General features: G+C 49.1%; 1 protein-coding gene across 1 annotated transcript in view; it reads right to left on the reverse strand.

The window, feature by feature from the left end:
- The window catches only part of agbl4 (AGBL carboxypeptidase 4), a gene marked incomplete at its 5' end in the record, with an annotated part of 446,034 nt that overhangs the window by 17,808 nt on the left and 408,226 nt on the right, over positions 1–20,000 (reverse strand). Inside the window, one exon of the mRNA XM_080727779.1 lies at positions 1,521–1,673. Within this exon, the coding sequence (XP_080583905.1) occupies positions 1,521–1,673 (153 nt within the window). The remainder of the gene's footprint in view (positions 1–1,520; positions 1,674–20,000) is intronic.

A 20,000-nucleotide genomic window follows, 5' to 3' on the forward strand; every position in this document is an offset into this window, starting at 1 on the left:
ACGGTCCCGCACACGCACGCACGTGCATTCAAATGCGAACACACACACACACGTGCACGCACACACGCACGTACCCACGGTCCCGCACACGCACGCACGCGCATTCAAATGCGAACACACACACACAGGAATGCATGCTTCTACTATACAGCACATGCCAAGTCTCACATACGTATGCATGCATGCACTGATGCATACAAACAGAACCATGGTGACACTTACAAAGACACACACACACACACACACACACACACACACACTCACACACTCGCTCACTCGCTTGCTCTCTCGCTTGCTCTCTCTTTCCCTCCAAAGTTTCTCTTACATATTTGATCTTACGGTAGCATTTCACCCAAAAAGAGACAACCTATTGACAAACAATCAGTGACATTTCCATGTATGTGTCCGACCTGCCTGGCCTGTCGGTGCGTCTAGGTGAGCACGGAGGGTCATCGGCCAATAAAGGTTATTCTTTATGATGTGCATAAGTGGCTGTGTTGTGAATGTCACCATCACTGAGAGGTGGACATTGAGAAGGTCATTGATAGTGGCAGAGAAGAGAGGAAAATATTTAGCTGCATAATGTTCAGATGGGTGGCTATAGGCACTGGCAGTGTGCATGTACAGTAAGAGCTAGAACCTCCTTATTTAGACCTCTCCCTGGCCTCTGATGATTTCATATCTACTTCTTAACTGTCCTTGTGTTCCTGTGTGTTTGCATGTGTAAGCGCGCACACATTCACTGAGTATTCTGTACACTGTGTGTGTGCAACTACTGTATATGCCATCTGGACATTTCTCTAAATGTCCTATTTAACAGCATTCATTCTTGAACCTGCAGCATTCCCATATACTGTGCGGTACGTTCACGAAAAATAGCCTACAAGCTCACAACGTGTCTCAATGCAGCGCATTTTGGGCTATTTTTGGCGAAGATATTTGGTGTAGAGTGAAAAAGGTTGTTGCAACTCAGATCCGTTTGACTAAGTAGGCTATTAGAGCAGTGGTTCTCAACCAGTGGATGGGGACCACCAGTGGTCCTTGAGGGGGTTCCAGGTGGTCCCCAGCTAAATGATGGAGAGTTGGTAAACAAATGGACCCTTTGCCAGAGATCTATAAATCCTGAGAGTGTAAAATGAAACAAAATGGACCCTTACGGTTTCATTTGGTTTCATTTTACGCTCTCAAGAGTTAAATTATTGTTAAACATCTGCATTACTTAATTTACAAGAATTCTACATAATTAGAGAATGTAGAAGACTTGTCCTATTGATTTGTTTGCCTGTTATCTCTCTTATGGTACCAACATCAATACAGCATGGAATTGTGGACAAAATCGTATCCAACCGCAACAAAATATTCTACGTTTTGGGTCTGAGAGGCTAAATGTCATCAAATGGTGGTCTGTGGCTCAAATGCCCAATAAATAATGGACCTTGACATGAAGAGGGTTGAAAACAACTGCTATAGAGGGTTTATGGCAAAAAACCTTCTTGTGCGTGTGCTTGTGTGTGACTTACAAAAGAGAAGTCAGGTGCATTTTGACACAGCAGGCGGGGGAAGACAGCCTGCCTCTGGACCCGCTCCTCCTCCTCGAACACGTTCCCATACATGAAGCCGTTGAGCATGGTGGAGTGAGCGTGCACGTCAATGTAGAACTCCAGACTCACACTCTGACCCAGAGGAAGGAGACAGGTTGACGGGTATTTTGGGGGTGGGGATAAAGAGACAGGGTAAGGAGGAGAAGAAGGAGGGAGGAGAACAAAATGTTAACACCATCACTACTAATATCTCCATCACCACCAATCAAGTACTGTACTTAAAGGATTACTTCACCACTTTTCAACCTATCTTCATATAGGTCCTCACTAATGTTCATAATAAAATTGCAAAAGAAAAAATCTACTCTAAGTCTCTTAGGAGAGCTGTGGGAAGTTCAGAAATCCATAGTATTGTGACATTATCAATGGAGAATCCAAGCTAATAGAAAAGGCATGCTTTCTATTCCTGAAAAGTTGCAATGTTAAAGTGGAAGCTATTGTTCTCGCGATAATAAAAATCAAAACTATTTTTTCAAAGATATTGTTTTAAAAAAAGAAAATACGTCAAACGGTGATGTCACAAGACTATGGATTTCTGAACTTCCCACAGCTCTCCTAAGAGACTTGGACCGAGTAGATTTTTTGCAATTTTATTATGAACATTAGTGAGGACCTACTGTATTATATGAAGAAGTCCTCCTTTAAGTACAATTTTGCAATCTGAATCTTGCATATCTTGGGGCCAAAGAAACAAGGTCAACGAGTTACTCATATATGGTTCATCCTCCAGGGAGCATGAATGGAGGAATGTGCAATGGAAATCTGCACATTCAATTTTTAGATATGTTTTATGCAAGAGGGACTTTTGCCTCGAGGTTGGCACTAGTGGAAAATGCCATCCATGGTGTGACCAAAATCAATATGGTTTATCTTCCAGGGAGCATGAAGAAACACAATCTCGACAGTAATTGTTGAGGTAACATTCTGGGACCAAAGTGTTCAATAGGCTTACCTAACTGACTGGCCAACATTGCCATGCTTAGTGGCCTGCCACTAGAAGGGCTACAATATATCGTCGGGCAGAAACCTTGTATCTCCAAGCTTCAAATGTGTAAGTTTTTTGGTGAAGCAAAGCCCTGCTTCATCATACATGACCGTCGCACAAAACTAGTGAAAACAGCTGATCTACAAGCACACAACGCCTCGCATCGCGAGGCGTTGAGTGCTTGTAGATCGGTTGTTTTCACTAGTTTAGTAAATCTTTTAGATGATAAATACAAAACGAACGGTTTTGGACATACAAGGTTTCCATCCAACAATGACGATATATTTAGTTCAGCGTGGAACTAAACAGGGACACAAACAAAAAGAAGATGAAATATCGCTGGTTAGTACAAAAGACAGTGGGTTTTTCTGCCTGTCTGAACAGCAGTGGGTCCACAGGGAGCGAAGGAGGGCCTCTCCATTGGTTTGGGGCTCCCAGGAGATGAGTGCGGGGCTGGAGGGCCCTGGAGGCACTCACCCAGGAGACTCCTTTAAATCTCTCTCGGTACAATGATGTGCAAAAGGCTCCCAGCCTGCAAGTAGCCACCCATGCACCCCCGCCCTGTTCACACTATCTGCAGCTGCACCATGCAGAACATGCTGTAACACAATTCAACTGCAGGTGCAGCAAGCTCACACACATACACGCACGCATGCACGCACGCACACACGCACGCACGCATGCACGCACGCACACACACACACACACACATCATCCTCACTGATCCACCCAAGTGTTCATCTCATCACATGATGACCTCCGGTGGTCTATCGACTTAATTCCGAGTGTGTTTCAGGACAGGTGTGTAGAAAACTGTGTCTTTTCTGTCTCACAGTATGTGACATGGTGTGTGATAAAACGGTAGGTTCCGTACGGAACCATTGTTTACTTAGATATGGAAGGATGACCTCCCACTTGGGTAATGACGCCCCCTGGCGATCATTCAGAGAAACTACTTCAGCTCCCGTACTAACGTAGGTAGGAAGGGCCTGTCACTCAAACCGGAGTGACCCGCCTCCAGGCTATATAAGCCCCCGGAGGCGGAAGTAACATCCTCTTAATACCACTCTCTGCCACATTCAGTGAAACAGAGGGGCATTACGTGGGAGGTCATCCTTCCATATCTAAGTAAACAATGGTTCCGTACGGAACCTACCGTTTACTGTCAATATTCCAGGATGACCTCCCACTTGGGATTCTTAAACTCCCCTCTAAGCCACAACCTACTCTCATACCCCCACACACCCCTCATACGGGTGAGCACAGCCCAAACGGGCGTGACCCATCACCCAGAAGGTCCCAGGCCCACCGGACCTGGGTGTGAAGGCATGAGAAAATAAGGGGAGACCCTGACAGACCGAAGTCCGCCTCATTCAACTAAATGAAAAGGACAAGTCCGCCTTATAAGTAAGACACACTATATAAGGAAAACACAGGGTCCCCCCCAAAATACCCCAGGTGGCTACATGCCCACCTGTGGGAGGGGAAGATCCGACTCCTCTATGACGTAGAGGAGGCAACTGCACCCAGAACCGAATGCGCTAGCGAAGAGGATTCGATATCCAGGTGATAGTAGGCTGCAAAGGTAGAAGGCGAAGACCAATTCGCCGAAACACAAATCTCCTGAACGGAGACTCCCTTTGCCAGTGCCCACGAAGTAGCCACACCTCTAGTGCTATGGGCTTTAAGTGCCGCCGGCACTTCCACACCCGCACTAGAGTAAGCCAGCCTAATAGCATCCACAATCCACCTCGAAAGAGTGGGTCTAGACACCGGCTTTCTGACAAGAACATTGCCCATTTCCACGAAGAGCTGAGAAGAAGCTCTAGAACCAGCAGTCCTGTCACAGTAGGCCTTCAATGCCCTGACAGGACAAAGGCAATTCAGCCGTTCATCCTCCACCGAGACAAACGGAGGAGGATGAAAAGCCAGAAGAACAACAGGCTCCTTAGGAACCACCATGTTCTTAGGAACAAACTTAAGATGAGGCTTGAGCAACACCTTGAGATCATTGTTCATAAACTGCATGCACTCCGCAGACACCGAGAGAGCTTGCAGGTCACCAACTCTTTTAGCCGTGGCCAAAGCCAGCAAAAGAGCCGTCTTGAAACTCAAAAGTTTCAAAGGCATCCCTACAAGCGGCTCAAAGGGAGCCCGACATAGGCCCCCTAGAACCACCTGCAGATCCCAAACTGGGAACAAAGACCTAGTTACCGGCCTCAAACGTTCAACTCCTTGCATGAACTTGATGACCTCCGGGACTTTAGAAGGTGCCTTGCCCGCCACCCCCAGGTGACAGGCATTAATAGCCGCCAAATACCCCCTAAGGGTAGAAAATGCAAGACCACTTCTCAAGCGGTCCTGCATAAATTCCAGAATTTCCTGGGCTGACGCCACATGGGCCACCACCGGTGGAACACGCGACTCACACCAGTCCTCAAAGGCATTCCACCTTCCATCATAAGACGCCCTCGTAGAAGGCGCCTTAGCACTCTGAATGGTAGCAACCACTTCAGAAGAAAAACCAGCCGCCAGCAGGTTTAACCTTTCACGTGCCAAACCCACAGGTCTAGGACCTGCAGGTCTTGGTGGAAGATCTCCCCCCTGGCCTGACTCAACAGATCCCTGCACTGAGGCAGCTGCCAACCCGGTTCGCAAAGGAGAGGGGCGATCGCCGACCTCCACGTGCCCTTGTAGGGAGCCACCAGGAGCATCTCCAGACCGAACCTCCTGACTCTCTCCAGAGTGGGTCGGATTAAGTCGAAGGGGGGAAACGCGTACAGTAGACCTCTCGGCCACGTGTGCGCTAAGGCGTCCAACCCCAAGGGAGGACTGCCCTTCACCGCGAAGAACAACGGACACTTCGTATTCTCCGCTGACGCAAACAGGTCCGCCACTGGCTGACCGAACTTGCGAAAAATCTGGCTCGCCACCCTGGGGTGGAGAGACCAATCCTCGTAGCGAGAACCTCCCCTGGACAGGAGATCTGCTCCGCTGTTGAGGAGACCTGGGACGTGTAAGGCCCTGATCGACTTGAGGCGCGACAAGCACCAAACCGTCAATTCTCGAGCCAGACGGTCCAGTGGCAACGACGACAGGCCCCCCTGTTTGTTGACATAAAACATGGCCGTCGTATTGTCTGTCCTGACCAGGACGTGACAATGCAAAATCCAAGGCTCGAAATGCTTGAGCGCCAGGAGTATAGCCATCAACTCCAAATAGTTGATGTGACGACCCCTCATCTCCAGAGGCCAAAGCCCCTGCGCTGTGCGCCCCTCGAAAGTGGCTCCCCATCCACTGAGACTGGCGTCTGTCGTGATCGACTTGCGGGAAACCACCTCGCCAATCGAGACTCCGCTGGTGAGGAACCCCTCCACCAGCCACGGAGACAGGGCGATCGCGCAGGAAGGGGAAACCGTAACCTTCTTGTACTTCAAGGAGGGCGGGATCCCGAGGGATAACATCCATCTTTGAAAAGGTCTCATATGAAACCTGCCCAAACGCAACAGATGTACTGCGGAAGCCATCATTCCCGTCAGTACCATGCAACTCCTGTAAGTGACCTCCTGGCCCACTTGAAAGGAGTCGAGACATTCCCGAAACCTGTCCACCCTCTCCTCTGAGAGACGGGCCGACATGTCGGATGAGTCCAGAAGGACCCCAATGAATGTAAGACGACTTGCTGGAGTCAGCATGCTCTTGCCGTGGTTGAATATGAAACCTAAGGCCTTCAGGTGAGCCAAAACCACTTGTGTGTGACGCGCCACTTCGTGGGCGGAGCTCGCTGAAATCATCCAATCGTCGATGTACGTCGCCAACCTGACGCCCTGCTGTCTCAGCGGGGCGATGGCTGCTTCGGTCACTTTCACGAAAACCCTCGGGCTCAGTGACAGACCGAAAGGGAGTACTGTGTACTCGTACAGGCGACCCTCGAAGGCGAACCGTAGGAATTTCCTGTGTGGGGGATAAATCTGGACGTGCTGATAAGCATCCTTCAGATCCACTGAACAGTGGAAATCCCCTTGCCTGACCGACCGTAACATGGTGGGTACAGTTAGCATCCTGAAAACGTATTTCTTCAGGTACACGTTTAGTGCCTTTAGGTCCAGGATGGGACGTAGCCCCCCCCCCCTTTTTGGGCACCAGGAAATAACGGCTCCAAAATCCCATGCGGGATTGGGTCCTGCCCAGCTCCACTATAGCACCCTTGCTTAGCAAGGAGCTGATCTCTTCTCTCAAAAGATTTGCTTTTAAACCACGCGCCCTGGTATGAATAACCCTGCTCGAAAGCGGGGGTATGTCTGCGAACTGTAACCTGTAACCCCTGGTTATCGTTCGAAATACCCAATGGCTCGGGTTGCATAACTTCCACTGGCGCGCGCAGCGTGCTAGCGTGTTTTGAGCGAGAGAAACCCCACCACTGTGCTTCCGTGACGGCGGAGCTTTTTGGCGGCCGGACCGGAAGTGGGGAACCTGCGTATCCGTATCCGGAACGACCGGATGCGGAGCGCAAGGGTTCAATAGGCCGCATGGCGGAAACACCTTCTGGTTGTACCGCTTGACTAGCGGAGCTATTTTGCGGCGGGACCGGAAGTGGGGAACCTGCGTATCCGTATCCGGAACACCCGGATGCGGAGCGCAGGGGTTCAATAGGCCGCAAGGCGGGAACACCTTCTGATTGTACCGCTTGACTAGCGGAGCTTTTTTGCGGCCGGACCGGAAGCTGGGAGCTAGCGAATCCGTATCCGGTGAAACCGGAAGTGTTCGGTTTTCGCTCGATAGAGCAACAGGAAGAGCAAAGCGATTCGACTGATAAACAGACTCGCCCACAACTAAAGCATTCTCCCCTGACAGGAGAGGAACTTTTACGTTTAATACCTGCTCTAAGGCCTTTATGCTTGTCCCTTGACCCGGGCTCATAGTAGGCCGACAGAATTTCTGACTCAAGGTTAAATTCATAGCATCGCTCACGCGAGGGAAAATCCACTCGCGCGCATGAGGAACCACATAATTGTTTGACGTTAACATTACTGGTTGCTGATAAAACCTGTGACTGATTAAAGAGTCCTGACGGGACTTCATCATTCTTACAGGAGGCATGCATAAAGGAGTCATATTGTCGACGCGAGGGATATCCCACTCGCGCGCTTGAGGAACCACATAATTGTTTGACAATAACATTACTGGTTGCTGATAAAACCTGTGATTGATTATCGAGTCCTGACAGGACTTCATCATTACTACAGGAGGCATGCACGATGGGGTCGTCTGTGCTAGTGCGAGAGAGTTGGACAGAGACAGACTTTGCTCTTTCAACATATTTATTGCCGACACAGGAGGCATCAAATTCAACATTTTCATTTCCCCGACACGGGGTACAGAAAAACGCCCTCGTTTGGGGGGAGGGGGACCGAGAGACACCTCGGACCCCCGCCCCAGCACAATCCCCCTCTTCCGAGTGTCATTTGCGCTGTCCCCTACCGCGGCCACCGCGGTAGGAAGACTGCTGCCTGCCATCCTTGGACGGGCGGCGCGGCTGAGCGCGCTCGGGAACCACAACCTTGCTGCGGGGCCTGTCAGGCGCCCTGGCTGCAGAGGCTCCCCTGGAGGAAGACGAGTGCTTCTTAAAAGAAGCAGAGCGGCCCCTTTCCTTGACGCGGGAGGAGCGGGACGCCCTCCTAGCTTGCTGCGGTTCTTCCTGTGGCACTGTGGTGGACTCGACAATGTCCTTAGCAGCCTTAAAGAACGTGACTCTGCCCTGCAGCAGCTCCAAACCGCCGCCCATGAGGGTGGTGGGACTGTTCTCCATGTTGATGAGGGATTTATACATCTCCCCGCGAGGACCCGGAGGCTTCTCGCCCACGTCCCTCTTAGGCTCGAGGTCGACATAGTCGAGCCAGCGGGCTCTCTCAGCTTGGAGGTTATAATCCATGGACCTGCCCATCCACTTGACCGCATGCCAATTGACCTTCAGCATGATGTCGAATAGGGTGTTTAGCTCCGCAGTGTGCTCCCCCGTGGGCAGACCTTTGACCAGGTCTTTGGTGGAAGCTAGCAAGAGCTGGATAAGATTAAGGTCCTTAGCAGCCAGAGCAGCGGACCGGTAGGCGTTACGAGCCCTGTCCGACTGCAGCTTGTCCTCCAGGACAGTGAACCCCGGCGGGTTGGTGCCGACGGGGCCGACAAACGGCCCGTTTTTAGCCGTGCCCACATCCTTGTACTGGGGTCTGACGGAACCCAGAAAGGATTGTGCCAACAGGTGGTCCAGGTTAGGGCAGGTGGACATGCCTGCCTCCGCACCGCCAACCAAATCCAACACAGAAAAAGGCAGCTTCCTGGGGTCTTTGTGTGTCTTCCATGAGGAATGGAGGGCCTTGGTGAATCCTTTCACCAGCGGCAGCCTGGAGAGGACATACGGGGCGGGAACCGAAGGCTCCTGCCCGGGCATTTCGTCATCATCCTCGGCCTCTTCAGAGGGGAGAGGAGGTGGCAACTCCTCTCCAACTCTGGCAAGAGCTCTCATGTAGACCGTGAGATGATCCAGCATTTCTGCTGCAGAATCGACGTCCTCTGCTCCCGCTTCACCCGCTTGACTGGCGGGTGGAGGGGCAGTGGTGCCTGAGGAGGACTGGGAGCTCCCTGCGCCGTCCAGTTGACGTGCTGGAGCCGCAGGGGCATTACCTTTCACTGTGACCGTGAGTCGGGAACCATCGTCCTCGACGGAGTCCTCCTCCTCCTCGGCCGTGTATCCAGAGTATTCAGAACCAGAACCCTCGCTCTGACAGGAGCTCAGGTCCGACTCTCGCCTGAAAGTCTGGACTGTTTTGGTGATGCTCACGTTGAGGGGAACGTCCCCGACGGTCACATCCGAGCGTTTCTTTTTGGGCACCGCGCCCGAAGGGGAAAAGGCTACCGGAGGGATGTTAGCCTTCTTGGTCGCCTTCTTAGCGGCGACTTCACCAGACCCGCCAGCTCCAGTGACAGTGGAGCTAGCTGCGGTCGGTTGCGCGGCAGGCGGTGTCTCATGTAGCACGGCGCCATCTTGACTTGGAATGGCGCGCTGTTTGCCAAACGGATCTCCGGAAGGCAGCGCCGCACCTTGACCAACGGTGCGGGCCGCCTGGGGAAGGAAAGACTGGGCTGTGGGGTTGAGAGCAGTGGACCCACCTGGTGGAGCGCAGGCCCCGAGGCCTGCCCTGGCTAGGTAGAACCGGTGTACCAGTACATCGTGGTCGTAGGCCACGCAGAAGTCACAGAAGGGTCCTGCTCTCCCCTGAGGACTCAGTGCAGAGAAGGCGTGTGCAACGCCCATGCAGCCGACACAGAGAGGGTGAAGATCCTGTCCGTCGATGAGTCCTGGACAGCCTGGACATTGCCTCGGCAGGAAAGCCAGAGGATCCATGGCGAAGCACTGTAGCTAGAGTTAACAAGAAGCAGACGAGCTAACAAGCTAACGGCTAAGGCTAGGCCACGCTTGATTCGGGCAGGGCCTGAACAAGCGGTAAGCAGTGTAGCTAACGTTAACAAAGAGCAGACGAGCTAACAAGCTAACGGCTAATGCTATGCCACGCTTGCTTCGGCGGAGGCCTGAACAAGCAGTAATAATCCTTTGTTATAGAAGGAAATAACCGTCGTTTTAGGACGGGACAAGAATAAGTATTCTTAAGTACGGGTTAATTCAACACTCGCCGGTGGGCGACTCCAATGCCACCGCTTTAGGCTAATGCGCGAAGAATAATAATACAAAGGCTGAGTTTCAACTTATCTGAATGTGATATCGCAGAGAGTGAAAAGAGGATGTTACTTCCGCCTCCGGGGGCTTATATAGCCTGGAGGCGGGTCACTCCGGTTTGAGTGACAGGCCCTTCCTACCTACGTTAGTACGGGAGCTGAAGTAGTTTCTCTGAATGATCGCCAGGGGGCGTCATTACCCAAGTGGGAGGTCATCCTGGAATATTGACAGTAAACCCAGTGTCACTTACTGACTCTCAAATATCTCTATCAGGTGCCGCACTCACAAACGCACATGCGCGCACGCTTGCACACACACATGCACACACACACACACACACACACGCACGCACACGCACGCACACGCACACACACAGACACACACACACACACACGCGCGCGCACACACACACACACACACACACACACACACACACACACACACACACACACACACACACACACACACACACACACACACACACACACACACACACACACACACACACACACACACACACACACACACACACACACACACGCACGCACACACGCAGGTATACTCTGACCCTCAACTTTGGAACTATAAGCACCACAGCCAGAGCCTCCTTTCTCTCGCTCTCTTATCACTCCTTTTTTTTTATTTCCCTCCCCTCTTCTCCCACTCTTTATCTTCTCCCCCTCCGTCTTTCTCCATCCCTCTCTCATTACACATTCACCGCTGCACCTTGTTCCCCGTGGGTCGTAAGGCGGCAGCGAGGCAAGGAGAGGGAGAGAGGGAGGAAGGGAGGGAGGGAGGGAGGGAAGGATGGAAGGAAGGAGAAAAAGAAGGTGAGATAGTCTGAGGAAAAAGAAGAGGGAGAGGCGACACTTTCGGGGGGGGGAAAGTGAAAACGGAAAGAGAGAGAAAAGGAGAGAAAGAGCGAGGGAAAAAAGGCGAGAGAGAGAGAGAGAGAGAGAGAGAGAGAGAGAGAGAGAGAGAGAGTTGGACTAAAGCAGGGATCGAGTCGGGGTGGCACAGGCAGATGCAGTGCCGGTGTTTGAAATTCCGCTCACAGCCAAAGCAATTTCCTGGCAGTGGTTGTGCTGTCAGCTGTGCGGCTGGCTGCCGGTGAAATATGGTGGCTGGGAGTGGGCCGCTAGCACCCCCCGACAACCTGATGGATGGAACCCCAGAGGAGAGGAGCAGAGAGGGGGGGGGGGGGGGGGACATGAGAGGGAGAGGTGGAGGCGGAGGAGGAGGACGGAGGTGGGGAGAAACAACAGAAAAACAAAAGGAGAGAGGGGTGAGGGGGGGTGGGGGGGTTAAACGTAGCCAACAGAGTAGTGGGCTGGTGGTTGGATGGTGAGGGGTGGTGGTGGTGGGGGGGGGGGGGGGCAGAGGGAGAGAGGGGTAGAGAGAGAGAGAGAGAGAGAGAGAGAGAGAGAGAGAGAGAGAGAGAGAGAGAGAGAGAGAGAGAGACGGGGTGCCAGCTCCATTAGGCAGTGGAGGATGGAAAGAGTTCCCGGCCAGCCAAGGTCTAGACAAGCAAAACCAGGCTGATAATCACCTGTCTGCCTCCTGGTGGGGGAGGAGGGCGAGAGGAGGTGAGGAGAACGAGGGGAGGAGAGACGTAAATAGCGAGAGCGGTGGGAGGGGGTTAGAAGAAAGTAAAGACAAATAAAGGCGTGGCAGTGGACCTCTCACGCTCACTTGGAATTCTGCCTGGGAGGTGACTCTGTCGGTGTGATGCGGCACTATGTGCCATCGAGCCCAAGTTGCGTCCTTGATGGATTAATACTGTTTTAACACTTTGCTAGCCGAAATAGAATGGCTGTTGATAGATTAGCCGTGAAATTTCTATTATTGTATTATGATCTGAGACATAATATTATGTTTATAAACATGAGCCCGCCACCCCTCCTTCTTGGACAGCGACGTTGTTTTTTCTTTTTTTTTCAATCCCCAGGTCGTTAGCTCACCGTGATTATCTGGATCTCCATTGGGATAGAGTGGCAGTTTTGGCCGAGGCATCTTCTCCCAGTGCGTTTCGCGTGCGCGATCCGTTCACGTAAATGTCGGCTCAAAATAATTTGGAGATCCCCCTGGGGGTCCCGACCCACAGGTTGAGAACCACTGCCCTAACCCAGAAGGGTGCCTGTGTTACAACACGTTAAGGACAGCCTGAGAGCAGCAGTGACAGTGTTAATAGTCAGTGCAGCCCCACAATGTCAAGTTTGGGTCCACTACAACAGTCAGTTAATGTCCCTGTCAGTCAAAGTGAGAGACAGGACTGAAGGCCCCGCCGTCATGATTGATGCTTCAATTAACAACCCTCTCTGACCTCCAGAATTGTTCATTTGAAATTGTAATTAAGCAATTAGGGGCAATTAAGAAACAGAGTCCACCAAATGAAAGTCGGAACACAATCGGAGAGAGAGAGAGAGAGAGAGAGAGAGAGAGAGAGAGAAAGTAGACTGAGCTTTCCAAATTAAGCCCCTCGAAAAGAAACAAAACAGCTCTCTTCAACTTGGGTTGAACCAGCAGCTTGGTGTAAAACACCACAAGGTCAAAAGGGATGAATTTAGTCAGAGTAGTGCTTACTGTATCTGGTGAATATTAATTAGAGGAGGGGGTGGTTGGGGTGGTGGGCGTTTAGGGCCCATAACGCCAGGCTTATCTTTACACTTAGAGGGAGAGAAGCTGATTGAAGCAGGATTACAAGCTCCTGAATAAAGCGCTTGGCATCAGCAGTATACCTTAAAAGGAGAAAGCCACGCTCAGCCAGGGGAAGACAGTTCAACTTTATGCCCTTCAGGGACGTGCAGATAATGTTACAGAGGCAGGGGCTTGTCCAAAAGGGCCTTTTGGTGAAAATATCGACGAGTTGTGAGCTTGGAGGTCAGCTATTTTTGATACTCGATACCACTCTGAAGTCTGAACCAAGCATAATCAAGTCAATACTGGAGACGTCTTTTAAGATCCTGCATTCAAGTTCAGGAAAAGTTGGAGAAGGCAATTCTCTTGAATGTTGCCTTCAGGTAGGGCATAGAAAGGGGCCATTTGCATTTCTTTCACCATATGAAAAACTGCATTCATGGTCTGGAAAGGGCACTTTTTACAGACGGATAAAAGGGCAGGGGCTCAAGCCCCCTTTGATGTCTATGCGTGCACGTGCCTGCTGCCCTTATTCTCCGCATGAACATACCCCACATAACAATTATGGGGAAGTGTGACGTGGTGTGCATGCTGCAGATGTCCGTCTCCCCCTGGTTACGAGGGACAACAGCATTCATACACTCTCAGAGTTCAGATAACACTGAGGATGTTAACCGTGTAGTAAAGGCTATCTCAATAAAACTTCTCCTTTCCGCTCTCCTTGGAGAGAAAAAAAAAAGAAGAAAGTTACGAAAACTCCACGCCATTAATTCGTTGGACCGTAAAAAGCCGCAGCTCAGACGGTCCCATTAGTTAGAGAAGCTAATTCAGGTCACCTGGTGCGCGGTCACTGACCCACCCCCATGATGTAGCAGTGACAGAACATGGCAGATGGCGTGACCTTCTGCTTAGACCAAGGAAAATGACACAAAAGCCCCTCCATCTGTCTCCGCCTATACCCGTTTCCCCGTCTCCGCGTGCCACTCTCCAATTGATGGAGGCATTTTGTCTGTTTATGAACACAGAGGTGACTTGTAATCAGGCTGAACGGGCACAGGCAGCCAGTCCTCTGCTATACGCCGTACAGGGCCCTGCTGCAGTGTCTCAGCACAGCACACACACACACACACACACACACACACACACACACACACACACACACACACACACACACACACACACACACACACACACACACACACACACACACACACACACACACACACACACACATCTGCTGGGCCGCAAGCAGCCAGAGGGAGGAGAGGGAGGAGAGGGATGAGCAGCGGAGGAAGAGGAGAAGAGGGGACAGGAAGGTGTGTAAAGTCTCTAAGTACATTTACTTAATTACTGTACTTAAGTACACTTTTGAAGTATTTGTACTTCGCGACGCGTTGAGAGCTTGTAGATCTGCTATTTTCAGCAACATGTTGTGGTACTTTTACTCAAGTATACATTTTGAATTCTGGACTTGTAACGGAGTACATCTATAGTGCAGTATTGATACTTTTACTTATAAGTACAACATGTGAGTACTTTTTCCAGCTCTGGGGACAGGAAGGTGTGTGTGTGTGTGTGTGTGTGTGTGTGTGTGTGTGTGTGTGTGTGTGTGTGTGTGTGTGTGTGTGTGTGTGTGTGTGTGTGTGTGCGCGCGCGTGTGTGTGTGCGCGTGCATGCGTGCGTGTGCGTGTGCGCGTGTGTGTGCGCGTGCATGCGTGCGTGTGCGTGCGTGTGTGTGTGTGCGTGCGTGCGTGTGTGTGTGTGTGTGTGAGTAGGGGGGCTGACTGAACTGAACACATAAAATTGAATACAATGTAAAAGATGAAAATGCAGGAGGCCATAAACACAGTGATGTGAAGCATAAAGCTCCATCCGTCTCTTTCAGCGAGAGACAATTCAACTTCCCACCGAGGCGCACGGATAATGGAGGGATGGAGAGGACGGTGTGATGATCGGGACAAATTGGCCGTAAATCTCAGAAAATGGATCAGAAATGGTTGGCTGACGCCAGAGGACGTTTCAACAGGCAGGGGGAAAGAGATGGGAAAGAGAGAGAGAGAGAGAGAGAGAGAGAGAGAGAGAGAGAGAGAGAGAGGGAGACAATCAGACAATCACACAGAAAGATAGACAGAGAGAGACAGAGATAGATTGAAAAAGAGACAGGGAGAGAGAGAGTGGGGTTACCCAAGTCTCTAAAGCCCCTTTCCACTGGCCCAACTCCACACCACTCCACTCCACACCACACTGCCCACTTGTGCCAGGTTTTCCACTACAAAGGACCTGGGTAGAGTGGTGTGAAAGTGGTACTAAACGTGATACTAAAATGTATCCAATCCAGAGTAGGTCTGAGCTAGGCCAAACAAGGCCAAGCACTTCACAATGACTGATCACTCACCGACTTTTCATTTAGACCACCAGGATATAGTTGTAATACACGATAATAGATTATATTGTGTTATAACCACTATTATAATCTAGAATAGTGTATTATAATTATCATAGTAATATATTAATACTTTATAGTGTATTATAATTTAGGAAAGTTGTAGTCTAGGGGTACTTTTGTGTAATGGAAAATGTAGATATTTTTTATGTGGTGTGGTGTGGTGTGGTGTGGTGTGGTGTGGTGCTACAGCTGCTGTCAGCTCTCCAGTGTGCAGGAGAAAGGCAGTAGATGGAAGGAAGGCTATAGGTTGTGTCATGGCTGTGGATGTTCAAGGCGCAATATTCATCTCTCTGTGCTGTGACAGGACCCTAATACATTTGTTTCCAGGTAGAAAAATTAATTTTCTAATATTAAAAAGGTCATGAGAGGAGGCACGGCAACGCTGGCCCCCCTTTGTCATCCTTAACAAATTATCCAAAATGGCAGTGTCAGATTGGCGGGGATACGTCAGCCGGTGATGAATGCTCCCAGTAATCAGCCAATCAAAAATAATTCTTCTTCTGCCTTTGATAAATGAGCTGGAAAAGCAGGTCTTTACGATGGAGATGGGTCCATTTATTACTTTTGTTCTCTTTTTTTCCACCTCCCTTTGGCTCTCTCGTTCTCTTTTCAAAACAAACACCAGGGTAGCTGGGGAATAGATTATTGCTCTTTGCATCACTGACTCTTTCGGCCATTTCCCCCCCGATGACCAATGCTCAGATGTGGAAGGCAGGGGCGTCACAACTCAGGGGGGGGGGGGGTAAAGTGGGACTTACTAGGGCCCAAGGTGGAGGGGCCTTCATTATTTTATACTTTAGCTATTGAAAAATAGCAGATTTACAAGCTCACAGCACGGCACCGAGTGCCGCGCTGCAAGCTTGTAGATCTGCTATTTTTGAAAAGTCGTGAGAATGTGTGCAAATCTTTTAATATATGTATTTTTAAGCGAACATTTGTAACTCAAATGTTGCTTCTGGCGGGGTCCCGCCCTGGAACTAAATATTTAGAGAAGGGGGTCCGTGGCCAAATACATATAATTTTGGGGGTCCTTCACATGAAAAAGTTCGAGCACCACTGACATAGAAACATATAGGTTTTTAAAAAAAACTTTTCACGATCTACAAGCTCGCAGCGTGGCACTCGGTGCCACGCTGTGAGCTTGTATATCTGCTGTTTTTCAATAGTTAAAGCACAGGGGCCCCGCAGTGAATCCTTGTACCCAGGGCCCAGCATTTGGTGGTGTGACACCCCTGGTGGATGGTAAATGATGGAATCTTATGGAATTGTTTCTGTGCCCTTGCCGTGCATGGAGAGAGTGCGAGTGAGAAGTTTTCGAAGCAACAACACACAAAACGTCCGTCCATCCATCAACCTATATGTGCAGTTTAACCCTCTAAGGCCCAAATATAGAAATACTTGAAATAAAAAAATGAAAAAAATCAGATGGTGTTGTAGGAGTCCTAATAAGAGGAAAATGTAATGTTTTTTTCAAAAAAATGTTTTTGTAAGGTTTTATAGCCATAAATCATAAATCATAAATCATGCTCTAATTTACATATGGGGGATATTTTTCACAATAATAACATATGTACATGTTCTAGACATTCTAATGATCACCAAAACAAATAGTACAGGCATTTTACTTATGTTTTTGTGAGGAATAGCTTCCATGAAAAAGTGAGATGTTGTTCGTCAAAACTCTGGAATGTCAGCGGGTGTGGCGGGTGTGAATGTCAGCCCCTGTGGGGGGTATTTATATGCAAATATTGTGGCCAATGGCATTGTAATACTAAACAATAGAATCCAATGGTGATGTTTAGGTGGTAGGGGGAGCTAAAATAAAATGATTTAAACCTTTTTTTGGATAAAATACAAACGTTGTAATATTACAACAGTGGGCCTTAGAGGGTCAAAGGGAAAATACCTGCGTTTTGGTATTAAAATGTAGGTGTAAGATAACTCTTTTAAGTAAAATTCACCCTATAAGTTCCTCTTTATGTTATGTTCAGGGCTGTAAAGACGCCGTTCAGCACAGACTTGCCGAACACAGCTTTGGCTGATGTGGAATATTTGAATAAAAGTTTCGAGCCATCAATTCCAATGCAAAGTATATTGTTGCTGCTGCAAACATTGATTCAAATGGCACTTGTCTGGGAGCTTGCTGCAAGTTATTTAAGTTATTGCCAGAATAGAACAAGCAAGCTATTTCCCTGCAGAAAGTGAGCGCTGCTGAATTCACAATGATGGAGAATCACTCCAGAGTGATGTGCATTTCTGTCGGGGGAGAATGGCTGGTGGAATTTTAAACGGAATGGTTTGCTTTGCGATGATGTGACTCTGACTTTCTCTCTTTCTGTGTGCAGAAGTAATGAACGTCAAAAGAAGCACAATGCACTACATTTTTGTGATAATGCGAAGGGAAATGCTTCCCAGTTGCAAACCTCTTTGTATTATACTGTACATGAAATAATCTGAACAGACAGACACACAACCCGGAGGCGTCTTAATTTGCCCTACTGTTTGCATAGATCCACTGCGTTGCTATTGTGGTTGTTGATCTCATAAACACAATTTGTGCTTAATTTAATTTATTTGTATAATTGTATCCATTATTTCCATTTGCCAATTCCCCCTGACTGTGTAACGCAATCCTCGATGTTGCAAACCCTCTGTTGGCCTGGACTAGAGTCATCTCATGCCTTCTCCAATACATCGATAGAGCTTTCACCATTATGACATTTTACATGACGATTAATTGTCAACAATTACATTTCTTTTAGGCTTTGAAGTTGCACATGGCAGATATGACACATATTATATATACAAATAAATTACATATTTGACAACTTACTAAAGTTACTATACTATACTTACTATACTTTAAAAGAACTTTGATAGTGGAAAAAGACGATCTACAAGCTCACAACGCGTGACATCGTGACGCGTTGTGAGCTTGTAGATCGGCTATTTCCACTATTTTTGAAAATGTCTGAATATAAATATTTAAGATTTTTCAACATGGAAACGATTATAACGATTTTGACAAAATAATTGTGATTATGTCAAATAATTGCGATTAGACGATTATTATGTAATAATTGTTGACAGGCCTAATACATCGATACATTGAGTGCCCAGCTGCTTCTTTTCACCTGACAGTGAAGAGTTTAATCAGGAGAGTGTAACATGTGTGGAGGGTCATACCGGTATCTCTTCCAAATCTCATCCATGCTGAACACAACAGGCCCCAACGACCAACCGGTATGAGTCGCTAGTGCAAGAGCCTGTCAGGTTCCCAGCTGTGTTTCTTGGATCGCCCCGGCAAGCTTAAGGCATCTCTGTGGTGATTTTCACCTGGGTCTCTGTTGTGGATGAGTGTTTTTTTCCCTCCACACCAGCCAGATGCCTGATCACGTCTCCTATCACCGAAACACTCCAACCCTGCCAGCAGCGTGACGATTATGACAGCAGAGCAAACCGCCTGCCGCATGAATATGGTCAATTAGCCTCCAAGCCATCAGTGTGAGGCGGGCATCAGTGTGTGTGTGTGTGTGTGTGTGTGTGTGTGTGTGTGTGTGTGTGTGTGTGTGTGTGTGTGTGTGTGTGTGTGTGTGTGTGTGTTGAGGGGGAGGGGGTGCAGTTGGGGTCACTACAGAAATGGCACTGAGACCTGCATCTGGGAGCCCCAGACATGACTGTGTGTCTGATGGGATTAACTGGCCAGAGAGAGAAAGTGTGTGCGCATGCAAGAGAGAGACAGACAGACAGACAGACAGACAGACAGACAGAGAGAGAGAGAGAGAGAGAGAGAGAGAGAGAGAGAGAGAGAGAGAGATGAGAAAGAGAGAGAAAGAGAGAGAGAGAGAGATGGACTACAAATCCTCCAACTAAACTCTTCAAAGCTGTAGAAATCCAATGCACAGACATCAGTGATATAGGAGGGGGCGGAGGGCAGGTACCAGACAGCTGATGTGATGGTCATGGGTGAAGAGAGGAGCTGGAGAGTGAATGGGAGTCATATGACAGATAGGAATGGATTTAGGAGACATAGGGTCCATGAATTCGCTGACTAGGGGGCTAGTACTGCATATATAAGTCTGGCCAGAGTAATCAGAATTACACCGTGGAGCTGAGGGCTTGGTTCTTCTGCCACTGGACCCAGGAAACGCACCGAGTCAGAATGCGATGCGAAGTGACGTGAGCATCTGGCAGCAACGTATGCGACTGTGAGGGAGAATGCATATGTAAGCACATGAGAGGACCAGCATATCGTCGTTGTCGGGTGGAAACCTTGTATGTCCAAAACCGTTTGTTTGTATTTATGATTTTAACTCTTTGAGTGCCACCCCGTTCACCACTAGAGGGCGCCCAGTGGCCATAGAAAATCCCATAGAGATATGCTGGTATATGCAGAAGCCCTGCAGCCATGACTTGCCTGAACACTTTCCTTTGTGCATGTACAGGAAGAGGATGAAGTTAGCTTGAAGTTAGCTATTGGTTACCAAGCATTTTAGAAGCCTTATTTTCGTCAACTTAGCCATGATTAAACCTTGCACACCTCATGCATGGGAAAAAAACAGAGAAGAATGAGCTCTAAAAAATCCAATGCAATCCTGG

This window comes from Nannobrachium achirus, assembly GCF_963921795.1.
Source record: "Nannobrachium achirus genome assembly, chromosome: 1".
Lineage (NCBI taxonomy): Eukaryota > Metazoa > Chordata > Actinopteri > Myctophiformes > Myctophidae > Nannobrachium > Nannobrachium achirus.